The sequence below is a fragment of the Serinus canaria genome, chromosome 18 (assembly GCF_022539315.1).
Source record: "Serinus canaria isolate serCan28SL12 chromosome 18, serCan2020, whole genome shotgun sequence".
Lineage (NCBI taxonomy): Eukaryota > Metazoa > Chordata > Aves > Passeriformes > Fringillidae > Serinus > Serinus canaria.
The window spans coordinates 6,374,387-6,394,480 of record NC_066331.1 but is presented as its reverse complement, the minus strand read 5'-3'; the positions used below and the strand labels follow the sequence as shown (position 1 = coordinate 6,394,480).

The 20,094-nt window shown below is 46.4% G+C and overlaps 1 protein-coding gene across 3 annotated transcripts; it reads left to right on the top strand.

Moving 5' to 3' along the window:
- Positions 1-46: 46 nt before the first annotated feature.
- On the top strand, positions 47-19,871 carry GGA3 (golgi associated, gamma adaptin ear containing, ARF binding protein 3). Of its 3 annotated transcripts, none has more exons than XR_007779043.1 (17): positions 47-128; positions 5,517-5,601; positions 6,013-6,088; positions 6,546-6,644; positions 7,426-7,549; positions 8,329-8,432; positions 8,962-9,042; positions 9,971-10,108; positions 11,095-11,176; positions 11,638-11,754; positions 12,669-12,938; positions 13,512-13,579; positions 13,971-14,293; positions 14,768-15,033; positions 15,165-15,386; positions 16,334-16,444; positions 17,639-19,871. XR_007779043.1 is itself a non-coding variant. In XM_050981395.1 (17 exons), exons 1-17 carry the CDS (start codon positions 89-91, stop codon positions 17,747-17,749), a joined length of 2,256 nt encoding a protein of 751 aa, XP_050837352.1. In that variant the 5' UTR covers positions 47-88; the 3' UTR covers positions 17,750-19,871. The 3 variants fall into 3 exon arrangements, 2 of the variants coding, with proteins under 2 accessions (XP_050837352.1, XP_030086574.1); XM_050981395.1 differs by having other exon boundaries at positions 8,962-9,033; positions 15,217-15,386; XM_030230714.2 differs by having other exon boundaries at positions 15,217-15,386.
- Positions 19,872-20,094: the final 223 nt, after the last annotated feature.

The window sequence follows — 20,094 nt, the reverse complement described above, 5'->3', positions numbered from 1 at the left end:
GGGGCGGGGTCAGCGCCCACGGGGCGGGCCCCGCCCCCTCGTGCGGATCTTGCGCGGCCGGGGCGGGGCCCCAGGTCGCTCCGGCAACATGGCGGAGGCTGAGGGGGAGAGCCTAGAGTCGTGGCTGAGTGAGTACCGCGGGCGTGGGGGCACTGCCCGGCCCCCTCCGACCCCCGGCCCCGCTGGCCCCGGCCCATCAGTTCCTTCCCAGCGCCTCTCTGCAGCCTCCGTTCGCCCGACCCCGCCACCCCCATCAGCCGGGCGGGAGCCCCGGGGCCGTCCCGGGGAGGCCGGGGGGGGTGACAGGGCCCTGGGGACGGGTTGGCACAGCCCCCCGGGCACGGGGGAGTTTCGGCACACCGGGCTCGGGGTCTCAGCACCCGGGGATGCGCCGTCCCGGGGAAGAGCCGGGGTCTCCCCTCCCGGCGGTCAGCTCGGTGTGGGGCGCGGCAGCGGCTGGGGGCCGGTACCAGCTCCCCGCAGGAGATTGGGGGCACCGGGCAGGTCTGCAGCTCGCCTCGCTCAGCACCTGCGAGGCTGCTGCTTTTTCTTGTCCGTAAAGAGTCTTGGCTCGTGTCTGTCCCTCCCGTCTCTTCCCTCGCCTGGGTTGTGGCCCGTCGAGTGTACAGCCTGAGTGCCACTCGTGAGGTTCAGAATTGTGGGGGTTCCCAGATGAATTAATTGTATTAATGTGTTACACAACTGTGATTTTCAAGCAGACAGGTCTTGCTTTATGCTTCGTTGCAATTTCAGCGTAGTTGTGGATATCCATTCTGTACAGGCTGGAATATATCAAAACCCTTTGTCAGGTTAAGGTACCTTAAAGGCTAGAGGGGACAAACCCCCGTTGTTTGTTGATGCCCTGCCCCTGCTGAGTGGCTCCTGCCTGTGTGTCTGTCCGTGCTGTCCATGTCATTTGGGCTCTGGCTGTACAGAACACAGGGATGTGATTCCTGAATGAATCAGTCATAACTGTTATTGGTTTTTTGTATATTCTACACACAGGAGCTCCTGCTGCTGTCCCTGGGAGGCCATGCTGCACATCATAGCCTGTTGCCTAGATTTTCTTCTCTATTTTTAATAGATATTTGTTTGATTATGGCAGCAAGTGAAGTTCCAAGTAGTCAGATGTTGGGCAAACAGCAGAAGATTGTCATTACCCCCAAATACCTCAGAGTGGAAAACCTGTTACCCTTGGAGCTATCCTTCCATAAACAAGATCAGATAATTCTCCTTCTTCCTTGGTATTTTTATATAAAATTCAAACGTGTGCATGCTGTCATGGTCTGTTATCCGAGTTACTGGCTGAAAGATGTTTTCATCTATTCTCAATTTAGCTCAGTCCCTTCTGACCCCTTACCGTTTTTGCTCCTCCTCTGAACTCCCACAATTTGTCAATATCTTTTGTTGTAGCCAGTGAGACACAAGAAGGAACGCCCACATCCCTTCCTTGCAATATTTCTCTGAGTAGAGCTGACTCACCCAGTTCAGTTTGTGTGTGAAAATGTCTCTAGTAGGAAGGATATTTTGGGTTGTATAGCCTGGAATGCTTCCTGACTGCTTGTTTTGTGGGGATATTTTTTAATTGAGGAAATTAAGGGAGAGGTGATGTGTCCTTGGCCAAGGGGCTACAGGGAAGAGTTGCAAAGGCCTTACTCACTGTGAGAAGCATTGCAGTGAGCCTGATTGCAGAGGGGCACACATTTTTCAAGGCTTGAGTGCTGCCGTCAGATTTAGGAGGATGCTTTTATGCCAGGTCACTGCTACAGTGATCGCTGCTGGTGTGGCTGTGTCGCCCCTCCCATCGCAGGGAGCGCCGAGCCCTCCGTGTCCGGGAATTACCGGCGGAGTCGTGAGGCCGGGCGGGCAGAGCTGCTGCAGCTCCCGGCTTTCATCTGCCCTCCGAGGGGTTTTTCTGTAATCATGACAAACCCGCGGCTAATGCCAACCTTGAGGATGTGCCATGCTGTACCCCTCCTAAGGGAATGTCTCAGCAGCACAGCCAACTTCCCAGCCACGGGAAAATGGAGAATTTATGATTAAAAATGTTCCTTTTTTTTTTTTTTTTTTTTTTTTTTTCCCTGTGGTGGTATGCAGCTTCCTGCTGCTCTGCCTCTGGCATCAGGTGGAGTCACAGACCCATGAAGTAACATCATCCTCGTGTCCTGCTGCTGCAGCAAGATCTGCACCTCAGCCTGGCATGATCTGGCATCTATCTGCATGTCCTGCCTCATTCCAGGCGGCTGGGATGAGAGAAGGTGATCCTTCCTGTCCCCTCTTGGCAGGCAGGCTCTGCTTCTACTCTGAGCTGAAACAGAAGAAGGTTAGGAGATAATGTCAGCTGTACAGACACAACTGGAGCCTTTGACTCCAATGCTGCTTTTTCTGCTGCATCCAAAAGGAAGCTTCTTGTATCCTGCTCATGTCAGGATAGGCAGTGTTCCACTGTGGAACAGATGCAAATGGATAAAATATTATAACTGTCTTAATTTCTTTTTTCCTTGGTTTGTCTGGCTCAGCGTTCTTTTCTGCCTGGGACTGCAGAGTCTGACTGTTAGACTGGACATGCCTGGGCTGGGAATCATAGGCTAAGCATGACCTGGGGAAACTCTTTTTTGGGATGGCTTTTGGCTCATTTCAGTAGAGAAGTGAACCCAGGAAAACAGGAACATTTGTTACCAGCCAGTTAATGGTCTGTGGGTCTCTTCATTACAGCTGCTCTGTGGTTCTCTGCTTTCCAGTATAGTTTCTCTCTAGACAAAACAAAAACCTTTGTTTCATATCTAATTATTAATCTGAATGTTGCCTCATTAGCATTTCAGTCTGGCAGAGCACCTGAGGGCTGAGTGGCTCTGATACTCAGGGTGGGTATGAAGCAGCTTTGTTTGTCCTGAGCACATTAAAAAAAAGGCTGAAAACTGAGGCAGAAGTGGTGGCAAGACTGAGGCAGTGCCAAGACTTCAGTCCCCAGATTGCTAGTTTAGAGTCATGTTGCCAGTGTGCAATGGGATTTTCAGGAGGGGACCAGGTGGACAGGTGTCTGTGGAAGCAAATAACTGGTACCAAATGGGCCTCGGTTGGTTTCAACAGAAAAGGCAAGGACTTCACATTCCAGAGCACCAACTCTTCATCCTGGACTGAATCCTTTCACTTGCGGTTGAAGCATATTTATAAGGCAGCACAGACAAGCTCCTTGCCCACTTTTTAAGCATTCTGCATAAAAAGAGAGGATTGTAAGTCACAACCTGATAGACGTGACACAGCTTCCTGTAGGTGAAGTGAGGTGATTCCACTGTGCTGGGATGCTGAGTTCATGTGGCTGTTCATGTGGCTGTGCTGAGACTGGGGACAGCTATCCATACACCCTGTTGTGTTGTGTCATGCAAACACATCAATCTCCAGAGCCAGGGCAGGACTTGTGATCAAGCTCATTAACTTTTATGAACCAAGGTTCCATATGGAGGTTTTATGGATGTTAGAAATAGGAAATTTCTTCATGTGGAACAGCATTTCCCTTTGGCAGTCAGTCTCTCCTTCTGAGACTTCACTGTCTTTGTGTGAGAGCTTTTGCAGAAAAAACTTAGATGAGTCTGAGAGCTTTTTGCAATGACGCTGGATGAAATAATCCAGCGTCATTGCAAAAAGTATTTGGAGATATTTGGAACAGCTTTAAAATTAACACTTTGAACATGGGAAACTTGGTTACATTTTCCTGTTTGTACCACATAATTTTCCTAATTTCAGGATGTGCAGCCAACAAAGTCCAGTTAGTTGTGTGTCTTTATCTGTTTATGCTCCTCCTGCATTTATTAAGTAAATTCCCTTAATTCCGGCCAGGAACTGAGGTGTTTTTCTTCTGGGCCTGCTGAGCACAAGAGGTGTTTTGGAGCACCAAACCACCACAGTGCTGTTTGACTTGCATGAAGAGTCCATAAATTGTTTTAGATTGTTGTAAGTCCATGGTTTCATGGTGCTTCCAGGGTGTTCATCAGTTAGAAATGTGGTAATAAGGTTTAGGTGGCACATGTTTGGGACAGTTGTTTGGCCCTGCAGAAGTTGTCTTTTAAACTGAGCTTCCCTTGAATCTTTTAAGACCAGCTTGGTAACTCAGTGAGTTCTACAGAATGTTATCTTGCAGTTATTCCTCCCTCGCTGCTGTCTTCTGCTCATCTAGGGTCCCGTGAAGTGGACACAGAGATTCACCAGTAGAATATTTTGCCATGCAATCCATACAAAAAATGGGAAAATTTTTTTTGCTTTACAAATACCATTCAGTGAGGAGGAAAACCTGAGCAAACCTTGCCGGATGGGCACAGTAGGAGGGCTGAGGTGCACTGGGAAAGGGAGGGTTTGGAGTAGATGCCTGACAGCTGTTTAGCTGTCTCTGGAAAGGCAAAAGGATATGTTTTCATGATGATAAGAAATGACACTTGGTAATGCAGCATGTGTTTGTTTTGTTTTGCTTCCCTCTGAGATGAAAGTTCAGGGGTATGTGCTGGGTTTTTTCCTACCCTTCATGCCCTGCTCCATACTACCTGACTAAGCAATATTTAATTTTCTAAACCTCTTTCTATTATATTAAATTTTTTAGGAAGGTTTCTTAAAGGCCAACTCTTAGATATATAGGGACAGGTACAGTGCATTGTTTCTTCCCTTACAAGAAAGAAAAACCGTTATATCTGGTCATCTTGTCTGGAAAATTAGGTTAAAGCAGGAATCTGATCTCCTGTAAATTCATTGCTGCATCAGGGTTAAGTGTAATACATGGAGAAGATGCATTCATAACCAGAGAGGTGCTGATAGCCTCACTACTCTGCAATCAGTACGGTCAGTGAGGTCCTGTGCTTGAGGGAGGATCCCTCAGGAGCCTGAAATAGCCCTGTCAATAAAGTGTTGATCTCTTAGCTTCAGCATGTAGGATTTGAGTTCCTGATCAGGTGCAGGCCACAGTGTTTACTACCTGCAAGAAGGACTCAATGTATAATGATAAATTTCAGTTCATAAATCCCAGGAGAAATGCTAAGGCATCAATCAAAACAGCTGGCACTCCAAAAACAAGTGCTAACGCTAAATGACTGATAGGAAACATCTGATGTTCCAGCTCTTGCTTCTGCAAAATTCCCAGGGAATACAATAATAATTTCATATGTAGAAAGTGTGAGGGTTTAACCTTTAAAAACAATATTGTTACAGCCAAATAGACAGCATTTCAGGCAGAGGAAACTGTGAGGTGAAATATTTTATTCTGTGCTCTCATTTAGGATATGGGAATAGCCTGTCCTTAAACACTTGAGATTTGGCCACCTGTTTTCTTTGGAAAGCAATGGTTCTTGCTGGATGTTTGGATGTCTCAACTTGGACTCACCCTTTTCCCAGAACAGACATACCACATGTGAACTTCTTTCTCCTTTGTTAGAGCTGGCTGTGGATGTCAGATGCGTTTCTCTAGGAAATGTGTGACCTTTTATACTGTTTCTTCTCTTGATTGGTAATATGTTCTCTTTCCCTTGCCAAAGATAAAGCCACCAACCCATCCAACAGGCAAGAAGACTGGGAATACATCATCGGATTCTGTGACCAGATCAACAAGGAACTTGAAGGGTGGGTGTCCCAAACTGCTCTAACCTTAATAAATAAACGTTCACAGTTTAAAGTGTGAAATTCCATTATCAAACATTTACAATTTTTTTATATATATTGATAGCAAAAGGAAGAGCTGGCTACAAGAGAGAGAAGATGCTGCCTCTCCTGTGAAAGGCAGTGTGGCTAATCCAGACTGAGCACTGGGAAACTGGGAATTCTGAATCTGCTTCTAATTTCAGGTTCAGCAGCCCCAGGGTTCTCATCTGGCCAAAATTATTCCATTTGCCAGTCTGTAAAATGGGGTTATCACTGATAATTGCTGGTGGAGCTTCACATGTTTAAAAGCTTTACTTGCAAGACACTTTGTTTAAACAGCAGAATTTGTGAAAGTGTTAAAGTCCTCCGTGGTGTTTACCTGTTCTGTTCTAGGCCACAGATAGCTGTGAGACTCCTGGCTCATAAAATCCAGTCACCACAGGAATGGGAGGCAGTCCAAGCCTTGACAGTAGGTAGTCCTTACCCCTCCCCTTAAATCCAGGCATGTATCCTATTGCATCACCTGGGTGGAGTAGAGGGGGCACAGGGTGTGTCCATGGGGTCAGCTGGGGCTGAGTGCCCAGATCCCTGGGAGAGAGTGCGAGGGAGCACAGTTCCATCCCTAAAGTGTCCAGAAACAACTCTGGGTTAGTTTGAGCTGCTTTCCTTTGTTATCTTCAGGCAAGACTTGTGTTTATTGTTAAGGCCAAGTACTGAGATAACACAGACTCAGATACACCTAGATGAGGGTGGGACACCAGCCTGCCTTGATTTGTCATCCCTAAAGACTGGAGATAGATGTCTGCATGGAGCAGGAATACTTGTCTCACTGACAGGAACCCTTTACCTCCCCTCTAAGCAGAACACACACTGTTATTGTAGGGTTTTCCCTTTGCTCTCAGCCCGTTTCTGTTCCTTGAATGCAGGTGCTGGAAGCTTGTATGAAGAATTGTGGGAGAAGATTTCATAATGAAGTTGGGAAGTTTCGCTTTTTAAATGAGTTAATAAAAGTTGTGTCTCCAAAGGTTAGTCCTGGGCGTTACAGCTGTAGCTGCTTTTTGTTTGACCTCTGTAAGCTACAGACAGCATCCAAAATATTTGCAGTGTTCTGTTGGGCTCATTGCACTTATTAGTCTATATTCAAGAGCATTTGTTAGCTAAGCTCTTGTTTTTTGGGGTTTTTTGATGCCTTACTAAATTTCTTAGGAAGTTGTACTAAGTTGGCATCACTATGCAGTCTCTGGGCTGTTCTAATCCTTCAGGTAACTCTAAAGGGCTCTAAAACCTGGGCTGTGTTCTTTTAAAAAACAAAATTCCAGTGATTGTGGAAGAGAAATGTGATGCAGAGGTTGAGACATGAGGTTTGACAGCAGACCATGGCGTTCTAGTCCTCATTCTGCTGACTTGCTGTGTAAAGAGTACCAGGCTAAATCCCTCAACATTCATGATAAGTTTAATGTGCTGAAAATCTTCCCTATGGCATGATTGATGCAGCAATGCATTCCCAAATTCTCTCCCAAAGGACAGAGGAGGGGGTGGTTCTCTGTATTGCTGTAGTTTTTAAAATAGCAAAATCCAGCAGAATAGCTGCTTTTTCTTTTGCTGAAGGTAATCACAAAGCTTCTCTTCACTGTTATTTCTAATCTATTAGAGGAGCACATTTTCCTCCTAATGAGATGTACCTTAGACCATCTTGGAACTTGGATCATACACTTTTGAATGTATTTCACTGAGCTTACACAGAGCTTTGTTTTGAAAAAGAAATTAAGAATGTGAAGAATCTGGATCTTTTTTCCCCACACTTAGTACCTGGGGGACCGAGTCTCAGAGAAGGTGAAGTCCAAAGTGATTGAATTGCTGTACAGCTGGACTGTGGCATTGCCAGAGGAATCCAAAATCAAGGATGCCTACTACATGTTGAAGAGACAAGGTAGGGAGTCAGCTGCTTGCTCATGCATTCTTCCCAGCCTGGGCTTTGAGCAAGAGTGTCACAAAATATACAGATTCTAATTAAATGGGAACAAGGCAAGCTCTGAGGGGAGATAGAACAAGGGAGAAATTCTCTGTAAAGCTTTTCATTATGTGTAAATGCCTTGGGCAGGGTTGGGTTGGCTTGGTTAACTAAATTAGTGAAATACCTTGCAAATACTTTTGTTATGGTTTGAAGGGCCTTTTCTAAGTTCTTTTTTTTTTTTTTTGGTGGAAGTAGTTATTAGATTATTTGAACAAGTCTAATTTGAAGTGGAATAAGGGCCTCCAAGTAGCTTTTTCTTTTCTTTTAACTAAATGGCTTGCAGCTGTTCCTTTAGTTCAGCTGATACACATTTCTTGTGTAGGCACAATGAAAAAAACTCAGTAGCTTCACAAGAAAAATAGATTCCATGAAAGCTCTGGAAACCATCCTGTCTTATTACGACACACGTTTGAAGTCATAACTGTCCCTTGCAGCCCTGTGCATGGTTAAACTAAAGGCTGAATGGGGCTGAAAATGGTTCCTCCTCTTCAGAGGCAGAGTTTTAGCTCATGTTGCGGGGTTGGGAGAGCATCCAGGTAAAAGTCAGCCTTGGGATTTGGATATATTGTTCACTGGAACAGCGTGGCAGCATCAGGGGCAATGTGTGTTGGCTCTGAGAGAAGCGTGGGAGTACCTGTGTGCCCTGCCTGGTGTGAGTGTGTGTGCTGACCCACAGGATCCCTTTCTGCTTTCAGGGATTGTCGTGTTTGATCCCGTGATTCCTGCAGACAGAGCACTGATTCCTTCCCCACCGCCTCGTCCCAAGAACCCGGTGTTTGATGATGAGGAGAAATCCAAGGTACAGTGAAGGCTTGTGTCAAAACCACTAATGAAAAGTGATTACTCATTGCACATAAAGAATAAGGAAGCAAAGTGTAGTAATGTGGCTTTTATTTTGGGGGGGATAATCTGTACTTTTGCAGGGTTCACTGCTTTGTCCACCTGCTTAGCCCAGAGTTCCAGTTAAGACCTTGTCTGTGTTACCATTATGGGGTTACTTATATTTAAGTGCCATCCTGCTGAAATACTGGAAAGCAGAGAATATTTCACACACTGGAGGAAAAATAATGTATGGGAGGAATAACTATCTAGTGCCAGAAGTCACTGAGATGTCACAGCATATGTCCTGTGTAAAAGTAGGAATGCAGCATCTCACATAAATAACAAACTCTAAATGACTCCTGCTGAAGTCCCTGTAACTATGGAAGCTGTGTGAGTTTTGTAATACTGGGCTGTATCCCTTTTCCCCTGAATTGTTCATGTAGATTCCTTTTCCTTTGCTCAAGGGTCTTTATTTGTTTCCTGACTATATTTTTCTTGTCTTTCAGCTCCTAGCCAAGCTGCTGAAAAGCAAAAACCCAGATGATTTACAAGAGGCCAACAAACTTATAAAATCCATGGTAAAAGAGGTAAAAAATTCATGTAGAATTGGTTCAGGTCAGCAGTCTGCTTTCCAGGTTTTAAGCAATTTGACTTCAAATGGTGGAGAGCTTAAGATTTGGTCTTTAGCTTGTACCTAGGAGATGTTTGTGTCACAGAAATACGATGTTTGTGTCTACAGTTGGTGTCTGGTGGATGATGGGGCAGGAATTGAATGTTTCTTGTAAATAATAACCACATTCCCATCATTCAAGGTGGGATTTCATATCAAGGTTTGGTGGGACTATCGTGGTACCAGCCCTGGATGCTGAGGACTGAGTCACTGGACTGGTTTTTCTCACAAACAAGTTCATGGAAACACCTTCCTGTGCTGCATCCACCCATGACAGTCATTCCAAACTCGAGTCCAGGAAATGACTCATTGGGATTCTCGCAAATAAAAGGATACCTTCTGGACTGTAGTGGTTGTATAGGTTACCAAGATATTTCATTCAAGCTCCTCTTGTCCCCCAGGCAGATTGTCCTACAACTTCAGTTGGAATCTCCAATCAGAGATGGGTGGACATTTTCCACCAGAGTGTGCTTGTTGTTCCTAGTAAATGTTTTGCTTCAAGCATCTCTCTTTTGTTGAATCGCATCAAGTGAACAAAAAAAAAAATCTTCTGAAAAGGTCAGAAAGGAGCTTCTGGAAACTTTTAAAGTGGTGTAATTATACATTAAAGTCTATCTAATGAGACTTTTTGGAAATATGGGGTTGCCTGTAATTTCAGAATGGTGGTGAAAAGACAATAAAATAAACAAAGCTTCACATGAATGAAGAAGGGTTTTGTTTGCTTGTTTCTGGCTTAACCTTAAATAGCAATTACTTGACACATTTGCAGATAATGTCTGTGGTTGTGTTGCTGTGAGCTTTTAGAAGGAAACTCACCTTTTCTGTCTGTGCTTTCACCCCTGAAGGATGAGGCTCGGATCCAGAAGGTGACAAAGCGCATGCACACGCTGGAGGAGGTGAACAACAATGTGAAGCTGCTGAATGAGATGCTGGTTCATTACAGCAAAGAGGAATCATCAGAGGCTGACAGGGAACTCATGAAGGTGGGTCTGAGCTGCTCCTTCTTCCCAGCAATCCTGGAGTCAGTCCTTTCTTACAGACTTGAGTTCTGCAGAGAATTACAAACACTGCAGTAAAATGGAGAGCAGTGGTGAGAAACAGGAGCAGTTGCTGCAAACAGCAGGCAAGAAAATATCCATGTTTTTAGTGACTTTCACCAAAAGACTGGGTGAGAAGTAGCTCCATTCCATCTATGCTTGAAGTGAGGTGCAGCTGTTCTCCAGAGGTGCAGCGTGGCAGAACCTAGAAGCTGCAGTTTGTAATTCTGGATCCTATAAGGACAAACAGATTGCAGGTCATAACTGTCTGTTGCAGCACTGTGGATGAATAAACTAAAGGCTGAATGGGGCAGAAAATAGTCCCTCCCCTTCAGAGGAAGAGTTTTATCTTGTGTTACAGGGTTAGGAGAACATCAGCAAAGTGAAAATCAAAACAACCACCAGGGATGACTTGGTAAGCCCAGAGCCTTTAAGAATTGCACATTATTTTATTTTAAAAAAAATCAAACCCACTTATTTTTAACAACAAAGTCTTTAAAGAGTGGTAAGATGCTTAAGAAACATGTTTGTTTCTGTGAACCATTTTATTAACTGCCACCTTTCTGCTTTGTGGTTGCAGACTTCAGTAGTGGTTGCAGCACAATTGAAGCCTAGTTGCTGAAGCTCTTCCTCAGGCTTTTAGGGACTGCTGTACAAGAAAGGAACATCTCTTTTGGATTAGAACTTGGCCATAAGTGCTGATGTGAGGGGGGACTGAGAAATGGGTTGGGAATGCAGGTTGTGTTACCCCAGGCTCATGTAACGCTGCTCGGCATCACGAGCTGAGCACAGAGGGCCATCCTGGCTGTGCAGCCACACTGGCACAGTCAGCAGAGTGGGACTGCTCTGTTCTGGGGGTCGTTCTGTGCTGACTGGTGCTGCTGGCAGTGGCTGCTGGCTGGTGAAACCCTTTGTCCTAATCTGTCTTTCAGGAGCTCTACGAAAGGTGTGAAACCAAAAGACGGACACTGTTCAAGCTGGCCAGTGAGACAGAGGATAATGACAGCAGTTTGGGTAAACTAAGCTACTCTTGTCCTTTTTAATTGCTTTTGTGCTTCTTGCCTTTGTAAGGATTCAGCTATAAAGTAATTTCCTCACTGTGGGTTCCTATTACTTTAATAAAAGACAGTCCTTCCCTCTTTGTGCTTATCATTTCAGTTCGGGCAAGGACTGGATAGTAAAGTTGGTTCAGGAGGATGGGAGCAGTAATGGGGGACAGCTGTTGCTTTGGGAGGGGAAGGGAGTTGCTGTAGGGAACAACTTTGGGCTCATTTTTTCTTGGTACTGCAATGTGCGTAGAGCTAGAAAAGGTCAGGGTATTGGTTATAGAAATGTGGCAGAGGCAGAGTGGTGAAGCTCATAGCCAAATATTCATGGGTTTTCTTGCTGATTATTTAGCTGACAAGTGAGCACTTTCAGTGTTAGTGGGAACAAAGTGACTAAAGCCTTGGAGGTCATTTTTATCTCTCTTGTAGGGGACATTCTGCAGGCCAGTGACAATTTATCACGTGTGATAAATTCCTATAAAAAAATAATAGAGGGGCAAGTGATCAATGGTGAAGTGGATCTCCCTGGGATGTCTGTAGTGGAAGGTAAGTTCCTGGGAAACCAATTGTTTAATTTTTGAATCCTGCAATTCTAAGTCTTTTGAATGATGTTTCCTGTTTTATTAAAGTAGCTTTTGATGGTTCTTGTGGCCAACAGTTTGTGAATCAGAGGGGGAACAAGAAGGCTCCTGAGCAGTGGATAAACAGTTCTGGACAGGAGCAACAGTGCTGCAGCTTTGCGTTCTCCATTGCTCAGTCCATATTATTGAAACCTTTGATGACATCAGTAGCAAACCTCCATGGGAGCAGTTTGTGTGGCTGGAAGTTCTCTCACATTTTCCTCCCCACATTTGTCCTGTTTCTTAATGGTAATGTGTAAGAAGAAGATGATTTTATCAAAAACACGAGAGCTGAAGAGTAGGAACTGGACCAGGGGTCCTTTTCCTGGTTTTGCAAGTAATTCCATTTGTGAATTCAGGCCAGTTGCCCACTTCACACTTGAGCTTCACCACTGAAAGCTCTGGACACAAGTGTGACAGAATAACCACTTGGGACTCAAACATTTTTGCTGCTTCCTGGTAGCATCTTACTGGGACAAGACTGTTCTAAATATGAAGATTGAGATGGTATGAATTTCTTTCAGCTTTCCAGCTCTCTGGTAACTTCTGTTTATTATAATGCTGTAGGAACTCCCAAAGCCTCATTTGAGTTCAAAAGATTTTTGAAGAGATCATAAATTGTGAAGCACTGGGGAAAGAGCAGTGGTTGCAGCAGATTTTCATCCTTTTAAGTATATGTGTTGATTTACATAGTCCAGACAGCAAATATCCTTTCTCTGTTACAAAGAGCCATAAGCCATGCTCAGATGAGGATCTCTCTACTGATTTCTTGCGCACACTGGGTTTGCTCTGAGCCTTTTGCCTTTTTTCCTAGTAGTGTTCTTCTCCTGTCTGCTGCAGGGAGCAACTCCACCAGTAATCTCAACACCCTCATTGACCTTGCTGGACTGGATGTCACCAGCGTGCCGCCACCTCCGCTGCCCCCTGGCAGCCTGGCAACAGCCCCTGGCACAGCCCCTGGCCCAGCTGAGATCCCCATCCTCCCTCCTCCTCCCCAGGCGTTCGCACCACTCCGCAGCGCCTCCTCCAGCCAGGTGGAAACAGCACCCACTCAGCCAGGCAGCACAACCAACTCCCTGTCCTTGCTGGATGAGGAGCTCCTGTGCTTGGGTAAGATGATGAGAGGCCTGCAAAAGGGCTGCTCAGTCTATCCTAAGAAAGGCTGCTTTTGTGTTCTCCATGTTCCTGGATTCCAGGGAATGCTCTCTTGCATCATTCTGGATATAAGCCCTGGTCAGTGAGTCAGTATTAAAATCTCTTTCCAGAGCTGGCTGCAAGAAAGTAACTGTTTAGTGCAATTGAAGTCTGATCTGTGGGGCTGCTGGGACATGCTGTGTGTACAGGCTGCAGTTTGGGACAGATGAAGAACCTAAGGAGAAGGTTCCTCAGAGGGACTGTGCATAGGAGCCTGCAGGATCCCTGTCTGTGGAGCCCAGATGTGAATAGCAGAAGGCAATGCCAGTCACGATGGGGCAGAAGAGCAGGCAGGGCAGAAGTGTGCAGGGCATGATTGTTGGCTGCTGGGGCTGTCAGTCTCTTTCTCATCACAGACTTGCAGTCCATCTCAGTGTTTCATCCGGTTCTTGGGCTCTGGAAGGGCTGAATCAAGTTTTGATGGTACTGAAACAGCAGCCGAGGAGTTACGCTGAATTCATTTTCTCCTTCTGTTGTTTTTCCCTTCAGGCCTGAATGACCCAGCCCCTGCAGCAGGGAAGGAGACCTCAGAGAACAACCAGTGGAGCATGTTTGAGGTACAAAGGAGGACTCTCAGGGAAGGGGAGGGAGGGAGAGACTGATGTTGTGGGAGGACTCAGGACACACTGTCACCTTGGAGAAGCATGTGATCACACACACAGGCAAAGGGGCAGTCTGGCTTAGCCCTAAAGTCTGGGATAGCTGTGTTTAAACAGAGTAGGTATTCCTGAACCTGGCTTTCTCAGTGTCCCATCTGTCCCCATGATGTTAGTCCTTGCTTTGCTTTAATTACAGATCAGGTGTAGCCGTGAGATAGGCCACAGACTTTGCTGCTTGTCACCCAGAACCTGTTTTTGTGGTAAACCTCTGTCCTTCTGTAACAGAGCAGTGCCATCCCTGCATCAGGGCCAGCAGTGAGTTAGAGCATCTGCCTGTCCTCTCTTTCAGAATGAGCAGTTGGACCTGGATTTCTTTAATCCGAAGACAGTGACTGTTGCTTGCAACCCTACAGGGAACCCTCTTCTCCATCACACATCACAGACCACGTGTGGGACATCAGCCACACTGCCTTCTGCTTTCTCAGCCTCCCAGGCTGCTCCCAGCATCCCAGCACCAAACTCAGCACCGTTTGTATTTCCTGCTGTACCAGCTGCCCCTGCAGGGCCTCCTAAGACAATTCCAGCTGCTCCTGGCTACTTCAGCTTGTCTGTGGGGGGCAATATGTCACATAAGATGGATGCATTGGGACAACTCCTTGAAGAAGCCAAAGGGTAAGCAAAAGTCCTGACTTTGCTTTGGCTCTACAGTTAGAAGCCAAGCTCACTGCAGTGCCAAGTTCTGAGGGTGACTTTCAACTTTCTGGTTTGGTAGAAATGTTGGGATTGGGATTTTTCTTCTCAGAGGTTTCAGTTTACAAACTCATACGAGTTCCCCGTCTCTGTGAGGGAAAGGCTCGCAAAGCACAGAGCTGTACTGTTGCCTGATCCAAAGGTGTGGTGTCAAGGGGAACTAGCTGGTAAGGTACAACAGGCCCCATTTCCTTCCTGACTTAGAGAAGTGACCCCAAGCCAACCACCGCCCTTGTCCTTGTAGGTCTCCTCATGTGAGACTCTGCAGAGTCACAAATCCAGTCTGACTCCAGGCTGCTGCTTTGTCCTCATGATGAGCTGTTATCTCTGGGTATCAGTGAAATTCCTGCTTCACTTCCAGCTCCATTCACTGCAGCTTTTCTGTCTCTCTCGCAGGAGTGCCACCCAAGGCATGGCGACACCTTCAGTGTTCCCTGGGGTTACTTTGCCAACCACTGTCACCCCTGCCCCATCAACAGCACCTTCAGGGCTGGCAGCCAGTGCCTCTGGGGCCCCTCCAGCTCCCTTCCCAAGCAGCTGCCCTGCTGGATCAGGAAGTCCTCTCTTCCAGCCGGCATCATTCCAGCAGCAAGGCAGTCCCGTGAAAGCACCTGAAATTTCTTTGGCCAATGTCCATGTTCCCTTGGAATCCATTAAACCCAGTAAGTATTTTGGGTTTTTCACTTCGCTCTGGATATTTTTTAAAGGCAGAGTTTCTTGTCAAAGCTCATGAAATAGAGAGAAGGGATGAGCAGCTCTAGCCAAACATCCTAATAATCTGATGCTGCCTCAGACCATCTCCTGCAGCATGTGCCTGGATCCTCTCCCTTCTCTCCCTATGGCAGGCAGTGCCCTGCCCGTGACAGCCTACGACAAGAACGGGTTCCGGATCCTGCTGCACTTTGCCCGGGAGTGCCCGCCGGGGCGCTCGGATGTGCTGGTCGTGGTGGTGTCCATGCTGAACACGGCACCACTGCCCATCAGGAACATCGTGCTGCAGGCGGCCGTGCCCAAGGTAGGGACACACGGGACAGAGACTGCAGCCAGAAAGGCCTGGCCGTGGACTCTGGGACTTGGGACAGCCTGGTCTGACTTTTCCATAGGCTGTGCTTGTGGGGGTACCAGTCGTTGGTTTTTCTGGGTCTGGATTGAAGGCACTTGAGACAGTAATTTGTGTTTGGACTCAAGTGTTTATTATTTCTTATCAGTAAAACAGTCTCATTACTGTGAGTTCAGCAGCTTTTCATTAGAAGGCACAAAATGGCCAACAATCTCTTGTTACAAGGTCTTTTAAGACTAAACTATCTAATTAAGAACTGACACCTAGATTATTTTCCCAATAACTGATTTATTTAATTTAACCCAATAACTGATCCCAAAGAGCTGCAAAGACTTTTCTGCCCAATTACAAAATGTCACCCAAACCCTTGGAGAAGGAGGAAGAAGAAGCATGAAGAAGAAACCCAGGACCACACCCTGTGCCCTCCATCTTGCTTCCATCCACAACATACTAAAAATCCCAAAACCTAAATTTCTCACCAAGTGATACGCCTACACTGCTCTCTATAATCTATTTCACACTTTCATGGATTCTAGTTTATCTTGGAAGTCTGGGAAACTTTCTCTATGAATAAAGGTCAAAGTCAGTGCTCCCCTGGGGGTCAGGGCACCCCAGAGCAGACAGAGAAATATTTCCGGTGCCCTGGGCTTCCAAGTCCTCTTTCCAGAGCACAAAGGTTCTTGTCAGAGGCAGAAAACACTGAACAGGATAAGTCAAGATCTGCCTGTTCCTTTTGTGTTTTGCAAGCTGTGCTGGCTTTTGTTCCCTCATTCTCACTTGTGAGTTGATTCTCTAGCATTTGGATGTGTGCTCTTGTCCCCCCAGCCTGTGCATGCATCCTTCATCCTTCTCCCCAAGGCAGGAGATCATCCCTGAGGTTCTGCTCTCTATTTCATTTGCAGTCCATGAAGGTGAAGCTACAGCCACCCTCTGGCACTGAGCTGTCCCCGTTCAATCCCATCCAGCCACCAGCTGCCATCACCCAGGTCATGCTTCTGGCAAATCCTGCGAAGGTGAGATGGACAGTGGGATTTATCCTGCCCTCTTCAGACACGTTTGATATCAGCTGAACTCTGTGGAGAGGTGGGACCAAACATTTGAGCAGCTACAGCTGTTTGTTCCTACAAGTTTGGACTTGATGATCTTTGAGGTCTTTTCCAACCTGAATTATCTGTGATTCTAATGTGCCCTCCAGAAGTGGTTGCTATGGAATGTTGCTGTTTCAGTTCAGGGCTAAAGGAGGCTCTTCCCAACAGTCTTTGGCAGTGAGAGGTATGAGAAGGGGCAGTTTACTTCTTCCAGCTAAAGGACAAGGATCCTGGCAGGCTCAGCTTTAAACGGAAGCAAAGGTGCATCAGGAGTTTGACTCTCCTGTGCACTGAATGTGCCTTGCTTTGCTGATAATTAGATCAATGCTAAATTAACTGGTGCTGTAGCAGTACTTTTGATGAATCAGCAGGCAAATGTCAGATCTTGTCTGTTCCATCATTCTCTGTGACCAGGGACACAATGGGGTTGACACTTCCCTTTCTGCTGATGATGCTAGGAGCATCTGAGAAGATGTTTTTCCTTGCTGTAGTCACTCATTCAGTCAGCCAGCTCTGAAAGCACAAAGCTGAAGGACTTTCTAATTGTTTGACAAATTTAAATGTTTATACTTGAAAATTACAAGGAAAGTGCCCTTCAAGTATCTGCTGAAATCTCTAAGATAAAAGGATGTATGTCTGAGGGGTTTAGTGGTTGTTTAAAAGACTTTGTGGCTACATGAAGGTGCTGTGATTGAAGGGTTGCTTCCATCTAGTGCTTACTTTATTGCAAGGCATTTTTCAGAGCAGGAACTGTTTTATCTTCCTCCACATGATGAGGAATTTAATTTTTGGAACTTTTCCAGCAGCAGTCTTAAGGCTCTCTGGAGAGCAGCTGAACAACTGGCCACATCTGTGCAGTTTATGCTCACAGGTCATTCATGCTTTTCTCGTTCTGCTCCATGCTAAGCAGTAAAAGTTTTTTAGTATAAAAAGTGTAAGGTGAATAACTCAAGTTTGTAAATAGCTGAACCCGATGAACTTAACCTGAGCCCTCCTGCCCCTGCTCTGTACAACAGAAGTCTTGTGCTCTCTGTAGAGCTGTAACAGCGAAGTGTTTTGTTCAGGGCTGTTGAGCTGGGACTGTTCTCACATTGCTTTTGGGTTTTGTCTTTCCTGCAGGAGAAGGTGAGGCTGAGGTACAGACTGACCTTCACCCTGGGAGATCAGCCCAGCACAGAAGTGGGCGAAGTGGATCAGTTTCCCCCGGTAGAGCAGTGGGGGAATCTATGACCTTAGGACACTGCCAGAGACTCTGACAGGACCAGGGCAGGATCCCACAGGACTGGAACAGATGTGCCGTGGGGAGGGACACACATGCTATCCACTGGTGATGTTCAGCTTTGTTTACATGTCCTGACCACTCTGCTTGTAGCTTTAGTCCAGAATGTTGTGCCCCACATTTGAAGGGGCCCTGGAACACTTATGCCAAGCATGAACTGAGAGGCAGCCAGCGACAGGCGGTGCTGGCTGCTTTTACTTTGACCTCTGGGTGAATCTGGTTCTATCTTCCACTCTATTAAACTTGAAGTTATTGTATTTTGAGGGAAGACCTGTCAGCAGAAGGGGATTTAGTTGGCTTTTCCTGCACTGCTGTCCAGAGATCCCGACAGGCTGTGGGGTGATGATGCCGTGAGCTCAGTGCAGAGCCCTGACAGAGCCCTCCCTGGGACTGTGACCTCCTTGTGCCACACGAGCCCGTGAGCATGCTGAGCAATAATGCTGCTCCATGAGGGAATGCTTCCTTTTTTACACTGAAATAGCACTTAGCTCCCTTCCCCCTCTCCTGCTTCATTCCCAAGGGCCCGTGTAAGCAGCCCCTCACTCTGTGTGTGCCATACTGCTGTATCTTTACTTGTTATATTTATTTTACGCTGCTGGCTGCTGCCCTGGGGCATCCATTTGGGGCAGCTGGTGCTGAGTTTTGTCTGCAAATGGTTACAAGGGTTATTTTTTTTTTGCCTTCATTGCATTCCATAGTGTGGGGAAAAGAAGAAACGCATAGTGAGGAGGAAAGAGGGCTGGAGGGTATTGGTCAGTATTGGAGGAGGACAGCACCTGGAGCACAGAACTGTCTTTACAATCACTAGTCAGGGCAAGTGACTGAATCCAGGGATAAGGAGAGATGCCTCTCATGTCCCCTCATGCAGGCAGTGCTACTGGTATAGTCAAATACTGTTTTATTGAGCTGAGTACAATGGCATACAAGATGTAAATAATAGAGCCATAGAGTATTAAAACAGAACAAGCAGGCAGAGAAAGGAAGAGGCTCCCCTGGGCTGTGATGGGGCATGTGCTGGGTTAATGCCCCATTTTCTTTGTTCCCTGTAATAAGTGGCAAAGTGCAATTATCCCCACAAAGGGGAAAAACAGTTTTGCTGGACATCAGTGCTTATAGAAGAGCTGATCCCTTAGCTGCAGCCTCCTAGAAATAACGTTTAAATCACCAAAACTTGGTTCCAGCAGCCCCTTATTTCTTCTTAGCTTCCAGTCGCAAGCAGTGCCTGTGAGCTTTGACAGACTGTTGTAAATTAATGGGGGTTTTTAACACCCATTGACACAAACACATAGAGGTGCCTGCTCAGTCCTTGGACACTCAGCTCTGCATTTCCAGCAGGGCTGTCAAGCAACAGCTCTTCCCAAATGTGGAGTGGGAGCAGCACAGAGAAAAGCAGTACAGAGGCTCCTGCCTCATGCAGGAAAACTCCCCAGGAGAACATGATGCTGCAAACACAGCTTGCAGCTTTTGCAGTTATTCATAGTTAAATTTTCTTTACTATGCTGCAGAGTAAAAATCCCTATAAATGAAAAACTGGGATTCACAAGTCTGTGGCCCTCAATAGAGACACCGGGCAGCTGCAGGAGGCCCTGAAGGTGGAATCCAGGCTTGTCCTGGTCTGAAGCCTGTGGAGATCTCAGCCTTGTCAGCTCTCTGATGCAGAAGCCAGGGGAGAGGGATGGGTTGTTTGGATCCTAAAGAAAGCTGGTTTAAATTGATGGACTGGGAGATAATTGACAAGGAGAGAATTCTGTCTCAGACATGTTCTTGCCAGCACTTTAGACACAGCAGGCATGGGGGCAATGTGTGGGTGGTGTGTCCTGAGGAGCAGGGTCACTGCTTCCCTGCATGTGGATCTCACTGTGACTTGAAGGAAGGCGGGAGAGCACAGGTGCTTTCAGCAGCAGCAGCCACCTGGACATGGACATGCACCAAGGTCCTGCTACTTTGGAAATTAAAACTATGAATGTTCCTTGTCTGTAGGGTGAGGTTCCTGCTTCATCCCCAGCAGTCCTACCTGTACATACATCTCCAATGCATTTGTGCTGCTGCATGTTGAATAAATAATTTTCCCTACCTGGCTCTGTGCTGCCCCTTTTATAGTTATGGCTTCTGCAGTGTGGTGCTGCTCCTGGAAAGCCTCAGACTCAAACCGTCAAGACCTTCCTAAGCAAAAAGAGAGAGGTTGCCATTTCTAAAACCCTTGGGGTTTAAGAGGTGGCCTTCATTTCAGTGCTGGGTGTTAAAGGCAAAGAACATAAAATCCAAGGAAAAGCTTCAGCAGGGGAGGGCTGCCAGA